Source organism: Styela clava, chromosome 4 (assembly GCF_964204865.1).
Source record: "Styela clava chromosome 4, kaStyClav1.hap1.2, whole genome shotgun sequence".
NCBI lineage: Eukaryota > Metazoa > Chordata > Ascidiacea > Stolidobranchia > Styelidae > Styela > Styela clava.
In genome coordinates, this window is record NC_135253.1 from 17,632,629 (window position 1) to 17,650,025 (window position 17,397).

Sequence of the window (17,397 nt, forward strand, 5' to 3'; positions counted from 1 at the left end):
AGTAGCGGCCTGAAATATATACACAAGAAGAAGCTCATAGGTACTGAGAGAAACGAGTTCGCTGAAAATATCGTCGAACAAGCAATACGGAGTCGTTTGGACGATACGGAATAAAAAATATTCCTTTTATTGCAGCTTTCTCGGGTCTTCTCCCCTAGGACCCAAAGAAATTTATAAAAAAAAAATATTACATAGACTTTTACCCCCTCGAGTACTGAAAGTTTAAATTGTCTATTTTGTATTTCATCTCCATTTTGCAACGAGTCGAAATAGCAGACGACGCCATAACCTTTTTGGGCCAATAACAAGCCTACAACTCCACGTTTCAATGCGGAGTAGCCAAAATAAAAGTATGACACAAATATATATAATATAACTAACTCTGTATTACTACAAATTCGGTAAAAAAATTCATAGAAAAATAATTTATAAATATAAAATACTATGTTGTACCGTTTGGGTAAAATAGGTAACAAAAAGTGCAATTGTAGGGTTCAATGAAAACGGAACACATCAAGAATTAACTTTCTTGTCAGGGTGATATCTATTGTATATCAGAAGGCATTGGCTCAATCTATAACTGTCAACTGAGTTTATACGAAATAATACTGCTATTAAATGTTATTATATGAATAATTTTAAAAAACTTCCCAAAACAGGACAGAAATTTTTCTTACATTTTCACTCCTAGCTGTGCTCTGTATTAGCAGTCGGTGATAAGTTTCACATACGGGCCTATTTGTTTAGTTCTCAGCCTCAGTTAAAATCCTTAGATCAGTGGTCTAATATTTTCAGTGCCATGGACAATTTCGATGATTTGCCTGAAAGTTGGATTCCTTTTAACAAAACCAGTCGAAATAATATTGTTATAAACGAAACTGAACACAAAAAATACTCTGGAGGTGAATAATATAAAATTTTTCCTGTCAGAAACTTTTTCCTTTATGGATAATCGTAAACAATGTCAATAAGTTACAAGTGGATTAATATTTGTTCTTAAGAATAAGATTTAGTTTCCCTAAATACTGGTTTATAGAGTTGTCCTAGAATTTCCGCCTATTGCAAGGTAAACCACCAGGGCCTACATTCTTTTTGCTATTTTGTTTTTTCACCTCTACATGCAAAGCTCACAGGCCCTGGATTGATAACCACTTCCCTAAATCGAAACCCTGAAGTTCGTCATTTCAACGGGAGAGTTGATGTATTCAAAGGTTTGGACGAAAATATGGGATATCCTAGAGGAGGGTCGGAGGTCTGAACTATTAGATTTCTTAATAATGCTTGATGTGCTTGTATACTGTATCGTTCCTCATCGTCGTTTGTTGCGTAAATCATCTCTAGAGCAAAATTTGACCATATTCCTCGGACAGCTGCTGGATTTACACGACCGAGGTGCATTGATACAGATTGCTTTGTGAGTGTTCGGACGCTAAGTTCTTTCTGCATTAACAAGTAAATATTATTAGCATTAACTAGAAAGAGATTTGGAAATATTACGAGAATTATCGAGCTTCTTGATGTACCATAGATAGAAGTTTGTGAAGTCATTGCTTGGTTAGTGATTACAACACCATTAACAGCAATATAGATTTGCTCATCTGGAATAGCGATGGCCGTGCGGTTAGAACAGCATTGAAGATAACTATGTTGACGCTGCAAGCTAACTGTTTTTATCAGATATACTTGTTTTATATCAAACTCTCTCGCGACGATTTTTCATGCGGCGAAATTTCCAGACATGTCCAATAACATGTTGCTTCAAGTTGAATGCACAAAATTCCACCACCACAAATTAGTTTTGGTTATTTACCTTCACAGAATTATGACAAAGTGCAAACAAGTGAGAAGTTCCGTCAACCAATCCTTTCCTCCATTTAGGATCAGATTCGATTCCAATAAACCATTCGTCATCATATTCAGTGAAATATTCAGATAGTTCATCATTACTTTCAGCTGGTCCCAAACTAACTTGATCATACATGAGCTTGACTGCATATCTGATAATTATAACAAAATATTGAATCATTAGTTCTCAATTCAAAGTTCACGAGTTGGTGAATACAGAAGAGTTGGTGGGCACAAGGTTTCAACTCGAGATCTTTAACTTACAATACTGACAAAGTCAGGTATAATTCAGTATTTATAAGTACTTACTCTTTTATATTGCTTTTACGAGACGAATAAACATACATACATACAATGCACTAACAAAGAAGGAGGCTCTAAGTCTAGACCAAAGGTCGGGAACCCATGGCTCATGAGCCATATATGGCTCCTTTGGTGACGGCATACGGCTCCCAGAGAAATCTAGTATTTTAAGGCTAAGATTTCTCTTGTTGCGAGATTTCAAACTCTTTCATAGCTAAATTTGGCAGCAAAAAGATTGCCAATACGTTTGAGATGCGCGCCCAGCACATGTCTATGTTATCTAAGAGAATTACCAGAAATTGTGACAAAACTAGGAGATTCTGGAACATATTCTGTGACAACACAAAGCGATCGAGTTGGCAGCAATAGAATAAAGCCTTTCGTCCGTTTGTACTTACTAGTTACAGTATTTGTCATATTTAAATCGAACTAGCAAATAGGTGCTCCCGAAGTATGCGAACCAAGATGGCGGACATCGGAATGTAACATGGGTAACAGGTTAGGGTTAGGCCATAACTTTTTTCCAATTTTCCTTATTTTAGTCCTATTATCAGTTCGAAGACTAGCCAAGAGCCTCCCGTAGTATTTATACCTAAAATTATGGCCTAACCCTAACCTAGTACACATATTACATTCCGATGTCCGCCATCTTGGTTCGCATACTTCGGGAGCCCCAGCAAATATATTTTTTAAAATACTACAGAGATGCCTAAACGAAAGAAGGATGACGAGTACCGTAGATTTCAAATTGTACTGCACGTGAGCATGCCGTTCAAGGCACGCAGCGACAACATGCAGTATCAGAAGTCACATTAAATGTATATTGCCTTTGTATGTATTGACTTTTGAGTAATAATTTCGGGCCTGATTAAATGACGAAATGCTATGGCTCGCACGAAAATGCAGTTGAAAATATGTACCTATTATGGCTCTCTTGACGAAAAAGGTTCCCGACCCCTGCTCTATCCAACCAATGACCATTATGTAACATGTTACTATGTTTTAGAGAAACTGCGGCTTACAGCAAGCCTAATTTTTTTACAACCTAGCTGAGATGCTGTTCACAAATTCAAACTCGGGATTTTCAACTTTTGACACTGACATAGTTAGAAAAAATGCTCTAACAACAGTAATTGGCTTCAGGTAAGTAACAACCAATATGCACAGAGTCAAGATATTCACCCTATGGCGCCCTATATAGTTAAGCGGCATGCACTAAACACTAGAGGAGATCATGGAGACCCAGTTAATTTTTATGATAATAAAAAAAAAGACGGTAGGCAGATACTTTATATATTATTTTTACATCAATTAAGAACACACACACAGCATTCACCGACCTGTAAGCTGTGATAACAATATCATGAAGATCTTTTCTAGCTTTTAACCAATCCAGTGCAGGAGACCAAGGAATTTTATCGTAATAAACTTGTTGCATATGTTCTGTACCGAGCAGAGAAGAGTTTTTACCAGGAACACCTGCAATAAACAAGCTTTTGTTGAAAATTTTGAAATTGATTCTCCCCAAGACTCAGAAGAACTAGAAGACTCAGTTACCAACACATACAAATTTAAATTTCTGACCAGAGCTCTGGTAGTTTTTCAAAATACTCAAATATCAATGAAAAGAATGATCATTTCGACTCTACATCCTTAAACACATAAAATGAACTATAAAAAACTAAATTTCATCTCACCCATCATATTGACAATGGCATCACAAGAAGTAATCAACTTCGCCAACGAAGATACAATAGCAGGAGTGACAGAGATTTCACTTCCATACTTTTCTACTGATGATTTCAAACAATGTTCCAACCATTTTGAATCTAAAATTCTCATTGGATCTGTGATATCGTCAGAGGAGATTGGTATTTCATTCCACTTCGATGGAATTAGTTTAAAAAATAGTTTATTATTGTCGTTCTGTATAGTTTTTTCATCATATAACTGTACATATGATTCACTCAATCCACTATCCATGTTATGCCCAAAAGCTGAACCGCTCATAACCACAGGTGTGTTTTCTGAATAAAAAAATTTAGGTTATATGAAATGTAAAGGATAACGTATCTCTATAAACCAGTATTGACAATTATGATCATATATGCCTGACATGGGCACACTACAGCCTGCGGGCCAAATCCGGCCCGTTGGGTAGTTCATTTTGGCACACCTGATGCTGCCCCAACCCTACTAAAACCAAATTTTGATGTTTTAGCTGAAAAATTGCTCAAGGAATTTGTTGAGACTGCGATTAAATTTAGTTTCCCGCATTTACTTTTGTAAGACTGTTAATATTGTTCATAAAATGCAACTTTTTACGTCACACTCACATGGCCCGCCAGTCCAGGTGGCAAAATTTTTGGCCCCTGGTACAAAACCTTGCCCACACCTGATATATGCTGTGAAATAATGACCATTACTATACTACTATTCCAGGACCCAAGAATTAGAGCAGTTTTATTAACATATCGTAGATAAATGATTGATACTATTCAGATACAGATATAGCAGATATATGCAGAGGTGGTTATGTGCGAGAGGATTGCTGGACTCCTCGCCGTCGTTGGGTGGTTCACGTAACCGCTGGTCGGTTACGGCTTCCTCCACCACAAAGTCCATGCTTCCGAAAACAAACAATATAACTAATCCCATACTCGACTTGGAATGGTAACCGGACGAGAGGCCGTGGTACGCCATATGGATAAGCCGTCTTATCGGCTTTCCTTTCACCCTGGATAAATATGTGAATCCTATCCTATCCTCCTATCTTAGCACAGATGTTTCACCAAATTAACAGAAAAACTGAAAACCAGTCCTAAACAAAAGTTAGGGCATTTGGACATGAAATATCACATTGATGTTTGATGTAACAATGCTACTGCTAGCACTATAATTTTTCAAGTCTTGCAAAAACATTGCATTGAAATGAAGAACAGAAAAGATTGGAATAGGAATAAAAATAGTTCAGTAGATTTACTGGTGAATATAAATACACATTATGCTTTAAAGAAATAAGCTAGAAGTTGATAAAAGTCAAACTCACTCATTTTCTTCTTGTCTGCATCAATAGCAGGAAGTCCGTAACCAGAATCAGATAAAATACTGTCAATGTCCCATTCATCATTATCACTGGATTTGTTATTTTGAATTCTATAATAAAAAGTTCAAGATAATTCAGAGCAAAATAGTACCGGTAAATGCTATCTACTCAAAGCAAGACAGATTTTTGTTTAGTTAAGTAGTTTATTTCACAATTTCAATTTCAAAGTCTCAAAAACGTAACTGCAAATTCCAACATGTTCCACACTCACACAAGGCCACATAATGAACCGCAAGAACACTTGGATGTATTCAATGATTGTAATCATTTTAATTATTTTAATCATTGATTATTATCGATGATCAGTAACTAATTAATTTAGTTGAATGAAATAACTTTTCTCTAAGATTTTATAGGCCTGAAAGTGAAGCTATTCCCGCAGTTTCTGCAACAGAATTGTGATCTACTACTGAATTTGAAACAAATTGGAAAGACTTTGAAGAAAACAAACTATTTAAATGAGTGAACATGTATATTTTCATACTTTTTACTAGATCCTTGCCTTCCTCCGATTCCACTTTTTCTTTGTTTCATTTCCATTGTTTTTCCATTTTTCAAATTCTTTTTGCTTCCTCTTGTTCTACTTAATGGGCGTTCATCATCGGACGTTAAGATGGATGTAAAACTGACCAAAGAATCTGACCTTATAGAGTGGACAACCACTGATCGAGCATCTCCTACATCACTTTCAACAACAGAATTTGGGTGGGAAAAATTATTCAACGTTGCTGGTTTTTTCAAATTTTGGACGCTTAATTCATGAGGTTTATTAGATATAAGCAAAATGTCTTTTTCAGAGTTGTTTTGGTTTTCAGATGGTTTATTTTTGTTGTTTTCAGTTGCACCCGTTTTCTTGTTATTTGAAATGATGTGTTGTACTATAATCCAAGAGAGACTTTTTAGAAAGTCAGCTCTGAGTTGTTTCATTGTATCTGGGTGGTCAATAATTCCACGCAACGAGTTTTTAGCGTCGGAATGACTGTCGATAAACGCTGAATCAACTGGTGTGACTGAACTGGTTCCAACGTACTGGTTGGTTCTGAAAACCAATAATTTATCAACTTAGCAGTGTGTGCAAAAAGTATATTTTTATTTTGGAAAATTTATTATTTGATATATATATGCTATAACGCTATAATTATGTTATTTCATATTTCTGTTAAGAACAACCAAACGTAGGTTGGTTGAATTATTGAATTATTTATAGTCTGAATTAATATTAACCAACAATTTTTTCCATCATGATTTAAATAGGTTTGGCGTTCTCAATGAACATAACGGTGTTTGAATCTAAGACTTTCACTTAAATTGCATCATAGTTAGAAAAAACGTCAAAATTACAAACAAGAAATGACGATCGAAAATAATGAAATTTACATTTTATATCACAAACTAAAGCTGCATATATCAAAGTTATACATAGCCAATGTATTTTCAATGACACAATATTCATCAATCATTCATACCTCAAGCATCGTAAATCCAGCTCAGTTTTTTCAAACGCAATATCAAAAGCATCATCAAGTCTTGTAGCTTCCAGTGCATGACAAGAGGTTTCTTGCAATTCCAATCCCTTCATGGAAAAAGAAACGTAACCACAGCCAGATTCGAGTACCTGCAATTGAATGCAAAAAAATAAACTATTTAGTGTTCTGCATAACAACAAAAAAAAATGGGACTGTGGGATCTGAGCTTGCTAGTTATTGATATTAGCCAGATAGGATTCAGAGTTGTATTTTCGAAGTTCTCGGTATTGAGAGTCAGGCCCAAAATCTGAATTCTCCATAGTCTGAAGCCAAAATTTTCTTTCAAACTTCCCAATGATGATAACTGAGGGCTTAAATACAATAATTTTTCGCTATCCAAATGAGTTTCTTATGGCATGTGTCATAATTTCCACCGACCAGTTAAAACATAGCAAACAAGAAGTCAGAATTGTTTTTCAAATAATATTTTATTATTGCTGAAATTAATAATCTGTAATTTGTCTTGACCTGTTATAGTCCATAATTTATTAATTATAATAAATTCTTTCGGCATGAATATTACATAAGAAACAATTGAGCATGTGAACTTAAATGACATATCAATAACTGTACTAAGAATATAGCCACACAGCGGATTGAATAATTCATGAATGGCTTTTCGATAAAAAGGTTATCAATACTCATGAATACAATTTCAGTCTTGAACTTTATATAATACAGATATGTAGCCTATGAAATGAAATGAATAGACTCACAAAATCTGAATTCGATGGAATAAACAATACCATACTAAACAGGTGAAATAGGTGACTCAAAACAATATAAATAAGTTAAATAACTAATTGATAACAAAGTTCCTTATTACCGGTATATAAAACTGAATTTGGAATGATAAACCTGTCTACAAGAAAATGATGACAAATATCAACAACAGCATTATGGTTACAGTGTGATCTCAACTGGTTAGCATCATAGATAAAAAATGTCAAACTTAAGCACTTATGGGCCAAGCCCATCGACGCCCCAAAAGTGTGTGTACCAATATGAAGATAACTAATTTTGTTCGCCAACTTTACATCAAGTTGTGTAAACGGACGAAAGTCTATGGGCAGGAGGTATATTCACTTGTAACAACACAAACAGTAATAGAACTAAAATAAGGAAAATTGGTATAACATTATGGCCTAACCCTAACCTGGTACATACACTACGGGAGTACCAGCCTATCATCCCACCCAGGGAGTGAGTAATTGGGAAGTTTTCCAAACTCCACAGCTCTTTTTTCTAAGTAGCTGCTTATACAGAGCCTTGCTCAGAGCATGTGTAATAAACACCTTTTATAGGAATAATATATAAACACTGCAAGCTTTTAAATTGTTCTTATTATGCTAATGACACACAGATATCAAGATGTAGCCCACCCCCGACCATAGCAATGTTGTAAAATGTATCTAATCTATCCAATATCAAAGAAACCTTACAAATGAGTATGTGTTGGCAACATTATGAAACATGATACTATACAATGTTATATACTTTGATCTATGCTACGATACTACAGGTGGGGTGGTATGCAAGAATGTAAGTATGTAATGGTATACATGGAACAATGAATACATTTGTATGAAACACCCAAGAACAAGTAACAGGTGTTTCTTAAATTTATTGTCTATACTGGACACAAAGTGGCTGTGCTAATTGTTCCATTAAATCAGGGGTGTGCAACCTGCGCCCCAGGGGCCAAATGCGGCCCACAAAGAAAAATTGTGTGGCCCGCAAAACGAGTTTACAAGATAGTTTAATCTGTTACTCGGTACTATGTCTGAGTAAAAAATTGCACAGCCCTGCAATTAAATCGTAAATTTTCCATATTACATATATCACAATTTCATACTTACATCACGCATACGATACATACTAATACATCCTTGAACACCTTCCGAATAAAAATTCAAATAGACGAATCAACAGAATTATTATTCGTTTAATGGAAGGAACATTATTATACACTATCCAATACCTGTATCCATAATGTTCTGTCTTGAGATCTTGCAATATAAAAGGAAGGTAGAGAGGAAGAAGAAGCTTGTGCTGATACTATTCCTAGTCCAACTTCTGATGAAAACCATTTACAAACAGGTTCAACCATTTGCTGATAATAGATCGTGTCGGGACAAATGTTCGCCTGAGCTGACCCTGAATAAAGCATAGAACAAGTAAAAATTAGTTGAATACTCAAAAAAAACAATACTTTTTTATTAAGTATAATATTATTAAATATTTAAATTGGGAACTAGATGGCTTGATAAACAAATTTTATTAGACCCATTGTTGAACATTTTAAATGATGTAGCCTGTAGGAATGGTGAAAATCTAGCATATAATCTTTCAACGTACATGTAGATTCAGTTGAATTTTTAACTTAACAAAACACTCTGTTGACCGGTGAAAATTGTTTGTGTCACCGTGAAAACAGCAAAACAAGTGAAGAATCTGGGAAGCAAACTAAACCCCAAAATAAGCTTAAAACTGACTGAATGTGTTATGAAACATACCAAAAGAAAATGAAACACCAAGGAATTACAATAAACACGACTATATGATATGAGTGTTGGCCATTGTTCAGGTGTGTAATTAATCAAATTTGTTAAGTTTACAAACAAACAACCTTATATATACAACCAGTGGGAAAATTCATGCTTGGCATTATATACTATTGAGTGCTTATCAGGATAATTTCAATATATAAAGTATGTGCCAGTGTTTCTTATGAGCGCCCACTCTTTTGCGAAAACTGTGGGGCCCTACGGAATTTCCATTTTTCGTGTTTAATTAATAAAGAGGGCAAAATCGCCGTTTTTTCGTTTTAAAGAAACAAATTTCAAGTTGCCAAATAGTACTTGTGACTATGTACCGAAACCTTCACATAAATACAAATAAAATACACTGATAAATCCATACCTGGTTGAGAAGCCCAAAATTTGCTTGGTCTTGGGAATCCAATGGTAAATAAAGGCAGAGTGAATAGTGGTAAAAGAGGAGCAGATAACACAGAAGCAATTCCAATTATTGCTAATGTGAAAGGAAAAAATATAATGTTGAGGCAAATGAGTGGAATCGTCATTGACCTGAAACAATGAAAACATAGATTTTAAAACAGTGGGTTCGAGTCTCGTCTGAAACATTCTGAAAAGTAACAAATGATCAGTGAGTAATGAAATTAACTATGATTAACACCTAGAATACAATAGTAAGAATAGATTATTAAGTTAATTTCATTTCTACATAATTTTGTGAACAGGTGGGTCATGAGCGTAGTCAGTGGGTGAGGCTGGGTGAGGGTCGAAACTCCCCTTTTAAATTAAAAAAAAAATGTTTGTAACAAGCAAAGTAATTTTTTGTAGATTGAAACACATTTTAGACCCCTTATTAAGAAAAATCAACTAATTGAAACACGCAACCAAGTCAGGGATGGCCAAAACCGAATAATCCAATATACTAAATGCATTCTTGAATTATATTTTTTTAATATGAAATTCCAAATATATCCTAAAGTAGGTAATGTTCATCAAAGAACATTATAGAGGTCATATTTTGAAAATATTCTTAGTTTTCAAATACTTAATGAAGGTGTTTTGATTATACTTTAAGATGATAAACTTCTTAAAACAGCAATTTTTTTTAAATAAAACTATTTTAACTTATTCTTGAAATCAAAAATTTATACTAGTACAATTTAATAGCTAAAAATTGAAATTTTTTCGAAAAAAATTTTCGAATATCGATAATTGTGTATGAGTTGTAAAGAATGATAAATTGCTTCGAACCTTCTTTGTTTTTTATCAGTCCACGAAGTCACCATGAGAGTGAGAGCAAACCATAAATTATCCAGAAATTGGAAAAACCTATCTCTACATATATCCAATATAATCAGTTGCGTTCCCATAAAAAGTGTTCCCCATGTTGTTGAGTTCAAGTCAGAGATTAAATTTAGAATAGAAAGAATGGCAAATGAAAACAAAGCATTCCCAGGACGTTGCCACACCTGTCAAAAGAAATCAACACTGTAGTCTATTTATTGATAGTAACTATGTGATAACAATGAGATAAACCACAAAATTAAACATGACGTCAGCCAAACAGAATCGTAATACGAAGTACTTCTCAGTTGCTATTATGATAATATTAAACTCAAAACAAACCAGAAATAACTTCAGTATTTATGAAGTTTGAGAATTCCAATATATGTTTTAGATATTACATTTAAATCTGGTTTGGTATATACTAGCAAAATTATTTCAGCAATTCAATGGGCTCTCTATGAAATACCAGCAATCATGGTCCTAAAGCTAGTTAGGCTACACATACAAGCAATGCTTCTAAATTCGGTTTAATATGCCTAACTATTTAATAAACAAGGCTAGATTTCAATAACTCTTTAATTTAAAGAGTTATTTTACTCTTAAGAGACTGAATAAACGACAATTAGATCTAGACCATATTACTTTGTCTTCAGTGCACAACATTGTCAAAATATTCTACTATTTGTCTATTACAATATACTATTATTAAATACTATGTTAGCATGAAAAAGTGTAAATTACAAGACCATACTACATTGACCCATAACAAACATTATATAGTTTGAATTATAGTAGTACTTACAAATCTCATTCCATGTATACATCCCAATGCTACTTCAAAAGAAGGAAATGATGTTGTTGAAGTTGAAAATATGAAGAATGACAAATAAATAGAAGATGATATAGGAAAAATTATATAAAGAAATATTCCATGAATTATTCCCAGCACAGATAGAAGTTTTTTCCTGAAAACGAACAGAAAAAAATATAAAGACAAGTCGCCATTAACTTAAAAATACCCATACTATATATACCTGGCACTCCAGAAGTGAGTGTACCAACATGTAGATAACTAATTTTGTTCGCCTATTTTACATCAAGTTGTGTTAAGGGACAGAAGCCTATGGGCAGGGGGTATATTCACTTGGCTAACCCGGACAATCCCCGAACTCGTAAAATAACTGAATTAAGAAGAATCGGAATAAAATTATGGCCTAACCTTAACCTGGTACACACACTACAGTAGTACCCCATACATAACAGATTTTTCAATACCGATGCTTATCCACTTGTGCTTATGCTAGACTTGTGCTTGGAGGAAGGTCTTATAATAGCCGACCATGAATCCACTGTAATCTAACAATATGTATGGGGCTACTATTATTTATAAGGGTTGTTCTCTGTCTAGTTTGGCATCGCCTAACCAATTTATTATACCATGAGTGAAGTGGGGGGCATGGGATTTGAACCCTAGATGCGTTATCTACTATGCCAATACACTTGAGTCTAATGCTTAACCTGCTAGGCCATCGTCCACAATTTCAATAGAACAATCATTCTATAAAAACAATTGCAAAATATGAGAAGTCAATTCAATATTATATTGTTAAATTTGAAAAAAAAAAAACGGCATTAAAATACCTAGGTAGAATGGAACGAACCTTTTCTGAAATTTCGACTGAGATAGCGTGGAAACAGGATAAAAACAGTTCCGAAAAATCCCAAAGCAAAAATAAACTCTTTGAAACTCTCTAAATATCAGAGTTACAACAAATATTCCAATAAAAACATATTCCAATGTTGACTTTACACGAGTATTTCCAAATACAGAGGACCCATAATAATGGGCTAAGAATGTTCCAGTAAACACAAGAGTGAACATGACTGAATGAGTAACAATTTGTTTCCAAGAAACTTGTAATCCATTAGAGTTTGCATCAGTAATATGATCTTCATTAAACCTGACAATGTAACGAATGAATAATAACAGTTACCACATATTTCATTATAAAATTTTAGACATCTCTCACTTTGGAAAAAGGGCAGGACAAGCTAACACTGCTTTGCAAGAACCCTCTCTCACAAAGAATCAATGAATTTTGTAAATCCTAAATAACATCGAAATGATGGATAGAAAATTGATAAAAATTTAAAACATTCTAAAAATAGCAATGAGAAATGTCAAATAATCACAATTCTAGTGCAAAATTGTATAACCACTGAAAACGAAGGAGTTTGTTATTGAAACTCAATTCAGACTTTGTATTTGAGATCCTGTCTAACATATTAGTCAGAAACACAGAGTGATCATCGACACTTAGCCACAACATGTTGTACCCAACTTGGAAACCATGAAGAAACAATATACTCACTCTTCTATTTTCGTTTTCCTGCCACAAAAATCTTTTATAAATCTAAAGTGTGAAACTGCATTGAAACAGAGTGAGGTAATGTCGGTGCTGAATAAATAACCAAATGCTACGCTACAGCTGATGATAATTTGAGCTGAAGTTGCAAATGACAAGCCAATAAGAACAGAAGATGAAATAATCGTCATAAAAAGCAACCTGAAATATATGAATTGAAATAAGAAATTCTACTAAGAAAATTGAGATTAAATGACTGCAAGAAGAAAAAATTAATAACGACTTGAGAAGCCCAGATGAGTAGAAACCCTGTTGTAGAATGAGAGTGGCATGTCATGTACTCAAACCTAGCTCTCATAACCAAAGTTCGAGCAAGATAAATCAACTTTGGACAAATTTGGATTTCAATCCAACATGAGGTTACATCAACGAGGTTCAAATTAAGACTTGATTCATACTATAAAATTAACATTTTGATACCAACCATCAAAATTTGCAATGTTTCTGTTAGGCTGAATGTCAACTAAAGTGGGAAATTAGTGCAAATCCATAATTCTGGACAATTGAAAAAAAAACACATGTTACAAAGTATGCTGATGTTCACAGAATTATAATAATTTTACCTCCAATCAGTGGACATGCATGATCCACCTAGGCCAAACGTTAAAAATTGCTCCATAAACCATAAAGATAATGCATCGAAAGGTGGAATAATACCAAGTAACCAGAGTGCTGGTAATGTGCAAAATACGATATGAAGTACATTGTTGACAATAGTGAGAACAGCAGAGTCCACTCTGAAAATACAAGTATATACTTGTAGTAGATATAATCTTCTACAACCAAGAGCAATTAAAAGAGATTAACAGCACTTTAGTGTGTCAAAGGAATCAACTTGTTAAATATTAGCATAGTAATGGCAATCTCAAAATTGTTATTACTAAATCAATAAATTTGAAAAAAGTATCACATGACTCATAAATTTCGAAATAGGATTAATATAGAAAACATAATCTCTTTCCGCAAATTATCATCATTTATTCGCGGTTCAGAAAAGCTATATCTTATTTTGTCTGAAGAAGTTAGAATGTTATCTAATGGAAGCTAATATATGGATACAAAGTGGGATCCCAGGGAACTAATACCTGTGATTTATAGTTTTAGTTTGATCGTTTTGTTTGGCATTTCATTAAAAAATTAAAAAACACATAAAAAAATAATATAATATTTATTGAAAATAAAAATTTTAACGTTTCGCTGATTAGTTTTTATTCATGTTCGTCAAACGCAAAATCATGAGCCCCTTCCACTACCCAAAAGTACAGGGAGTACTGATAGAAGAAATGCGAGCAATTTATTTCCTCATAATTAGTTATTAATTTGAAAAACATACTCACAGAATATCTACTAAGAAGACTATCAAAAATAATGACACAGTGAGAGATCTCCAAAGATTTTGAGTTTCATAAAAATCCACTGAACGATATGCAGCAGTTTCAGGTATAGGATTTCCAAGAAGTAAAGGATACTGGGCGACGCAAATAACAATCCAACAAAATATGAACAAGAAAATACTACTGACGGTGTTGTAACCATATAGAGTGGTGAACGTGGTATAAGGTAGCGAATACCACATACCCAAACCATTGACAAAAATTGATAATAAAGATGCGGTGACGATGGACGAATAAAACCTAAAAACAAAATAAAATAATATTAAATATGGTAGAAAAATCAATTAATCTGTTTCACTCAAATCAAGGTAAAGGATGGCTTATTACTTGAGTAAAAACATTTACACTCCAGTTAAATTTTGAGCATTATTACTATTCAGAATAATTTTGTATGAGAAACAATTTTCAGTAGGTTAAACTGATCAGAATTAACAGGTGTAATATGATTGCATTTGTACTGCTATTTAGTTCTTCATTACTTCCTGAATTAGAACGAAAATGGATTCCATAACACTAGAGTGGTGGATAATATGAATAACAAAATTTTTCAGGTCATTACAACAATAGTTTGCAACACGGAGAAGTTTCAGTTAGAAATTGGGCTTGTGCTAGTATTGTAGGAAATGTCTATGAGCTATTTTCAACTATTTGTTGATAAATAAGATACGAATATAATATATAAATTATTGCAATTCATATTTCACTGCTAAGTGCAATACGAGCTGCTTTTTCATAAGAAATTATTTGATTATGCTAAGAACAATAAGAAATATTTAAAAAAAAATAAAAGATATTAATAATAATAACCAAAAATTCAACATGAAATTTGAATAAATACCCTAAATAGTAAAAGAACAAAACAATATACCTACCTCTTTGGAGGAACCAAAAATAAGAAAGTATTTGATGACAAGCATGATTCGAATATAATTTCATCTTCTTCTGCAAGTAACCTTCTCAACTTCTTGGAGGATACTGTCAAAAAAGAAATAAGAGCCCATGTAAAATTCTCAAAATGAAAAACCATAAAATAGAATGACTATATTCTTAACAGAGATTTTTCTGATACTAAATAAACGTTGTGAAAAATCCTAATGCAGCATTAAAATTTTTCATAAACTATAAGAAAGAATAACTCACCACTAGCAGCTGAAGATAAACTAAATTTATCAGAATCTTCGATCTCACTACTCCCTCTCGAAATTACTTTACTTCCAACTTGTAGCAAAAGAGTGATAATCCCAACAACTAATCCATTTCCTATACAAGCATGAAAAGGAGCTAATCCACCGACTTCCACACCAAGTGTGAATGCTCCGCCAATAAAAAATGGCATCAACCAGAGTAGAATTTGACAAATATAAATATACCACGGTACTGCATACCCAAGTTTTAGATTCAGTCCACCGAAAAACGTCTGTGGGAGTCTTTTATATACAAACTCTTTTTTGTAATGATTCAACAGTGGAATATCTGATCCTGCCATTGTTGGATTATCCAATGGAAGATATCCCTTTATATCATATCGATCATAAAGATTTCATTGTCCGAAAAAAATGCATATTGGTAATGTGACGATGATAGATTATATTTATCCACATAAAAAACTTAATCATATCTGTACAAAAAAGATGTCAGGATAGAAAAAATTCGTATGATTATGTACACTAAATAAACAAGGCTATGCAACTTCTTACATTTGGAATGAAAAGACTTGTTAATTTAGTAATCGGGCAATTGTTGGGCGCTGGCGACACGTCGTGCAAATAATATTAGATATTTTTATTTACCCCAGTTTCATGTTTTGATTAGACCTAGCTTGCTCTTGATTTCATTGATTGCGAATTTGACGTAAAATACTCTTGCAGTCAGGCCATTACATTTCTGAAAGTTCAGTAATATTTATATTTACAGAATTATGACGAAGCTGCTTCTCAAAAAAGGCAGAAATTGCTATTGGGTTTTAGCATTATATCAGTAGGCTATATGGCAAAATACAGAAGTAAATTAGTCACCCATGCAATAAAACAGAACAATACATACTGACATAGGTATTAATTAATCCCTATGTCCAATCTGTCTGTCTCTGGTCCTTCAAAAAAGTTAACTTACAGACTTTTACAAGTTCTATTTCAAAAACAGTTCTTTTTTGAATCAAACTAACAACACTGCAACAGGCAGACAGGTCCCTCATTTCAGAAAATATAACTGTATTCAGCAGCACAAGTATTATGTCTGAATGTGGGCGGCATTACCATGACACTCTTCACATAAATTAAAGAAAAAACAAGAACGGGTTTGCCCAGTCGCTGAATACTGGAATATCACATTCCACTGGTCCAAGAACTGAAGAACGGGTTCTCCGTGAACTGGTCACTGTTTCTACGTTTTACCTGCCTCCTTAGACTTTTCAGTTACCATGTTTCACATGACCTATCCAAATACTGAAATAAGTTTGATATACCAATGTTAATTCTCATTCGCCTCGATTGTCATAATGATCGGACAGCCAAATTATGGTTGCTATGACCAATGAGAACATGAACCACAACAAACAGTAAATTTCCGAACATGAAATAGGCTACGCCTTCCATCAGACACTTTTCTGGTACTTTGAAGATTGTTTTATATTCACAAATAAAGACTTCCAGGTGGTTTGCCTGCGCGCTCAACACCGAAAGTTTGAATAATGTACGATCGACTTCGAAACACGCATTCCTTTGTCGTTTAAAATCCGGTGCCGATGCTGTGGGCAAGAGCAACGACTAACATACAAGAGTATTTCTTCAAAATGATTACGTTATCGCAAATTTATCTCCTCTGGCGTTTGATTCAAATGAATAGCACTAACTGTATCGATAAGGACCCAATAAATTTGAAAAATAATTGAAGTACGCTGATTATGAAAATTTGACAATGATGAATTCAGAATCGTTTCAAAAAAGTAAAAAATAACAAAATAAATAAATACGG

The 17,397-nt window shown here is 33.7% G+C and overlaps 1 protein-coding gene across 1 annotated transcript; it reads right to left on the reverse strand.

Moving 5' to 3' along the window:
- Positions 1-402: 402 nt before the first annotated feature.
- Positions 403-17,174, reverse strand: LOC120326232 (pecanex-like protein 4). The gene is made up of 17 exons (XM_039392489.2): positions 15,565-17,174; positions 15,297-15,399; positions 14,368-14,664; positions 13,594-13,767; positions 12,977-13,171; positions 12,266-12,565; positions 11,407-11,569; positions 10,569-10,786; positions 9,703-9,869; positions 8,762-8,937; positions 6,721-6,869; positions 5,739-6,293; positions 5,198-5,304; positions 3,846-4,175; positions 3,489-3,627; positions 1,811-1,997; positions 403-1,440 (listed from the first exon to the last, which is right to left on the reverse strand). The coding sequence occupies exons 1-17, from the start codon at positions 15,908-15,910 to the stop codon at positions 1,180-1,182; spliced, it is 3,867 nt and encodes a 1,288-aa protein (XP_039248423.2). The 5' UTR covers positions 15,911-17,174; the 3' UTR covers positions 403-1,179.
- Between the last annotated feature and the right edge of the window lie 223 nt (positions 17,175-17,397).

Coding starts and splice junctions, on each gene's coding strand:
- LOC120326232 (XM_039392489.2), bottom strand. CDS start 15,910: ATGGCAGGATCAGATATTCCACTGTTGAATCATTACAAAAAAGAGTTT. Junction 15,400..15,564: donor TTTATCTTCAGCTGCTAGTG/GTGAGTTATTCT, acceptor CTTTTTTGACAG/TATCCTCCAAGAAGTTGAGA. Junction 13,172..13,593: donor TGCATGTCCACTGATTGGAG/GTAAAATTATTA, acceptor CATATATTTCAG/GTTGCTTTTTATGACGATTA.